General features: G+C 50.7%; 1 protein-coding gene across 1 annotated transcript; it reads right to left on the reverse strand.

The window, feature by feature from the left end:
* Positions 1 to 5: 5 nt before the first annotated feature.
* Positions 6 to 4,506, reverse strand: LOC113941516 (estradiol 17-beta-dehydrogenase 11-like; the record flags this gene model as incomplete). Its single annotated transcript, XM_027632667.1, has 4 exons — positions 6 to 53; positions 665 to 796; positions 1,417 to 1,524; positions 4,366 to 4,506. Coding segments are annotated over 4 exons (429 nt in total), but the record flags the coding sequence as incomplete, so codon positions are not given.
* Positions 4,507 to 4,509: the final 3 nt, after the last annotated feature.

The following is a 4,509-nucleotide window of genomic DNA, read 5'->3' on the forward strand; positions in this document are numbered from 1 at the left end:
ACAATGTGCCCATAGTTGTTGTTCATCATGGCTGGCAGAAAAGCTCTTGTCGTCTTCAAAGTCGTTTAATCCAAGAGGCAAAAATGCAGGAGGCAGGAAGGAAGAGAAGAACAGTGTTTTCTCAGGCATATTCAGCACTGACCCTGAATATCAGTCATTAAGAGACTAATGCTTTGTGCTGCACAGCACCTCACAATCTGAGAGCCCCAGGGATACCTGTTCTCTGATCAGCTGGTGCATCTGGCAACCTGCTCTGCAAATGTTTCAGGAAGTCTGAAGCTATAAACAGGATCTCATTTTCACATCTTTTCTCTGCTGCTTTTTAGGTTCCAGGTCTCACCGGCAATGCTGAGAGTGTCTCACTCCCAGCACGTACAATAAAACACATGTCAACCTGCAGCTTCTCTTCAGCTGCAAACAAATACTGCTTAACAGCTGAAACCCCCCCACTCTGTAAGCCCCAGTACAGCTCTGACACATGCTGCACATGAGGCTGTCACCAGCCTGCTCAGATCAGCAAGAGGCTGTTCAAGTTTCCCAAGGGTGCCCCTGTGCTGTACACATCCAAATAGCACTTTGGTAACTCACTGGTAATAAACGTTACTTTAAATAGGTCTCCTCAATGGGTATGCCCTGGAGGTATGGAGATGGTAGTGGCCCTTACCCACATGTGAGCCAGGATGTTGACTTCAAACATTCTTTCTATCTGGTGGTCCTGAGTTGAGAGCAGGTCTGCAGCTGTGATCACACCAGCATTGTTCACCAGGATGGTCACATCCCCAATTTCCTTTTTCACCTTTTGGAGACAAAACAAAGGCCCAGAAGTGTGTCTGTCATTCATTATATAAAAACCCCAAATAAAAAAATGCAAGGCTGCAGAAGATGAGCAATAATTAATTTATTTCTTACCATTATTTCTTTTATGGAGAGGAAGATCACAGTACCTTTCTAGATGTGGCAGAAACTGTGAGGTAATTACCATGAGATCTAGTTTAGATCTGATTCTTCTCCCTTAAATAATTACTGCCAAAATTTATTGTCTTCCACACATTGCGCACACACACAGTTTGGACTGTGTAGTCACAGCTGGGACTAGGGAGGTACAGACAGTTTTGAGCCAGCTGGACCATAACCTTTACAATAAAATGTTTCATATGTCCTCAGTGCTGCCTGTGTTTCTTCAGAGGCTGGAACTCTCCAGAGCAAACTGGGCAGTGAGGAATGATACCCTGGAGCCTCACTAAAGGGTGTGATCTTGCAAATGCCTCACCACTCTGTGTACAGAGAGCAGCGAGGAGTGGGGAGGTTCCAAGGCCTTCCATGATTTGCGTGCAATGTCTCTTCTCCAGCTGTCCCGGCTTTTCTGGAAATGGAGTGTGTTTGGGTGAGCCTCTGTCCATGCCCCTGCTGCCCTACCTTCTCTGCAGTGCTGTAGATCTCCTCCCGTTTGCTGCAGTCCACCACAAAGGTTTCAACAGTGGCCCCCAGACCCTTGCATTCTGCTGCCGTCTCCTCAACGCCGTGCTGGAAGGGGCAGAAAAGAAAGACACTCTTGCACAACTGTGCCCTGCTGAAGATGTCTCTTAATTGTGTCACCACTGCCAGGCCCCTGAGCAGTTCACAGCCACCCAAGGTCAGAGCTGTAGGTGGGATCCTTGGGAGGACAGCTACTCCAGCCTTAAATTTTGGACCTGTGTATACTGACTACCAAAAAGGAAATAATAGAATCATAGAATGACTTGGGTTAGAAGGGACCTTAAAGATCACCTCATTCCAACACCCCTGCCATGGGCAGAGACACCTTTCACTAGATGAGGTTGCTCAGAGCTCCATCCAACCTGGTCTCAAACACTTCTAGGAATGGAGCATCCACAGCTTCTCTGGGCAACCTGTTCCCATGCCTCACCACCCTCACAGTAAAGAATTTCCTGCTAATATCTTATCTACACCTATTCTCTTTCAGTTTGAAGCCATTCCCCCTTGTCTTGGCACTACATGCTCTTGTAAATCATCTTGCTCCATCTCACCTTTTTCTAGGCTTCCTTTAGGTACTGGAAGGCCACAATTAGGTCACTCCAAAGCTCTCTCTTTTCCAGGCTGAACAATCACAATTCTCCTAGCCTGAGGAGTGTAGCAACAAGAGCGAGTTTGCCTTGGTAAGGCACACTTAACTAGGCTGCAGAAAGTGGGCACACAGTGCCTATCACAGCACAGCAGGCAGACACCGTGAGTGTAAACAGAGCTCCTCAAACACGGCCTGTCTGGCACCCAAGATATGAGAAGTTTTATGTGTGAGAGGTTTTATGTGTTTCTGTATTCACAGACTGGGTGTGAGAAGAGAGGTGCCCTCCACAGTTGTATTGGGTCTGTCCCTATAGCAGCCTCACAGTGCTGTGCTTTGCGTTGGTAGCCAGAAGGGTGTTGATAACACACCAGTGGTTTGGCTAGTGCTGAGCAGCACTGGCACAGCATCAGCACTGTCTGTCCAACATTCCCCTCCCATCAGTAGGCGGGGGGTGGGCGAGATCCTGGGATGGGACACAACTAGGACAGCTGACCCAAACTGACCAAAGGAATATTCCAAACCACGTGATGTCAGCTCAGATATAACAGCTAAGAAAAGAGGAAGGGGGGGGTATCCGTTTTTTATGACGTTTGCCTTATGGAGCAACTGCTACGTGTGCTGAAGCCCTGCTTTCCAGGACGTGGGTGGACATTGCTTGCAGATGGGAAGTAGAGAACAAAATACTTTTATTTCTCTTTGCTTGCGCATGCACAAAATTTCGTCTCCGCTTTAGTAAACTGCCTTATCTCAGCCTGCAAGTCATTTTCCATGCTGTTTTCTCTGGCCAGTGCAGCTGAAAAGGGGGAGTGGATTGCTGGGCACCTGGCGTCCAGCCAAGGTCAAACCCACCACACCAGTGCATGAAGTAGAAGGACATTTCTTATGGAATGGCACTTGACACACACAGAAGAGAAGCTCATCCATCAACCCACTAAAACAGGGAAGAAGTGACTTGGGCGTAGCCTTGTCCCCAGGTGCCAGAAAGCCATGCCAGTGGTGGCCTGTGCAGTGAAAGGCCCCAGGTCACAAATAGCCTGGGACAGCTCAGCACCTGACATTACCTGTGCAGGTCCCTGCAGTGGGTGATTGGGCAGCTGCCCTCAGTCCTGGCTGCTGCTTAAGGCTGAGAGCCCCCAGGAAGGAGGCCTTGGACTAGGCAGCTGGACTGGAGAAGCATAGTCCTAAATCCTCTGGAATCCACCATTCCTTTGGTATCGTATATCAGTTCCTCCTTACACCCACCCTTACAGTCTATTTCCCAGCACCACAGCCAGGTGTCGCTCGCTACTAAATTTATTCCTTAATCCCTGAATTCCATCCAGAGAACATGGACAATGCTCTCCTTTGCTGTAGCCCTGTACACATCAGAAGAGCAGTGCTGTGCCTCCTGCCACACCTCCAGTGTCTGGTCTTAGCTATAATGGGCAGCACGAACAAACACTGAAAATGTTCTACAGTACCTTCCCTGTTTATACAACCCCTTATCCTTGGTCTTGGATTTTGTGGGGGTTTCTTTGTTTGTTTGTAGTGGGCTGGGTTTTGTTTTTGCAGCTTCAGGACCACAGGATGAACTCCTCTCCTGACCCACTGTGTCAGAAACCTTTCCCACTCTCTGCTCTCCAACCTCTCACCCTCTCTGTACAGCTGCTTGCACCTACACACACTTGGCCTTGATCCCTACTGACTGCCAAGATGCACATTTGTACCTGTCCATCCTCCACTTGCCAAGGTCTTTTTGCGTTCCAGTCAAATTATCTGAAACACTTTGGGCCAGTATGAACATTCAGCAAGGAGCCATCTACACTTGTAGCTGCCCCAGAGGGCAGCAGGGCTCACACCCAGCTCAGCACAGCAATGCTGTCGATACGAGTAAAGAGAAAACACACCCTCCAGCAATGTATGCAAAACGCCTGAGGCCAGAGACGCTCAGCGGAGGCAAACCTGCTCCTCAGTGGAAGCAGGCTGCTGGTCTCGGCGTGCTCCGCCTGCCAGCCCGGGCAGCGGTTCCAGCAGCAGCTCTCGGAGCACGCACTTCCCTCTCGCAGGGGCTCTGCCAGGCGGTGCCTGCTCCCTCGCTGAGCAGTGCCGAGGAACTGCGGGACCCAGAGCCCTCCATCCTCTGCTGCCAGCGGGGCCAAACCCTCTCCTGGCGCTCAGCGGGCCAGTCAGAGCCGGCCGTGAGCCGACGGCAGCGGAGGGGGAAGGAGCTGCTGTGGATGCAACCTGACGATGCCCTTCTTACGCTCTTGAACCCCATCGGGCTCGGAGGTGAAGGAGTGAGGACACAGCTGTGCCATTACCTTGCTGATGTCCCAGAGGACCAGCCTGCTCTGGCGCTTGGCGAACTCGAGGGCGGTCGCTCTGCCGACGCCATGGCCAGCACCCGTGATGAGCACAAGCTCTCCGCTGACAGACTTCCTCCTCACGGGGACAAACAGCTTCAC

The sequence above is a fragment of the Corapipo altera genome, unplaced genomic scaffold (assembly GCF_003945725.1).
Source record: "Corapipo altera isolate COAL_440 unplaced genomic scaffold, ASM394572v1 96774, whole genome shotgun sequence".
Classification (NCBI taxonomy): Eukaryota; Metazoa; Chordata; class Aves; order Passeriformes; family Pipridae; genus Corapipo; species Corapipo altera.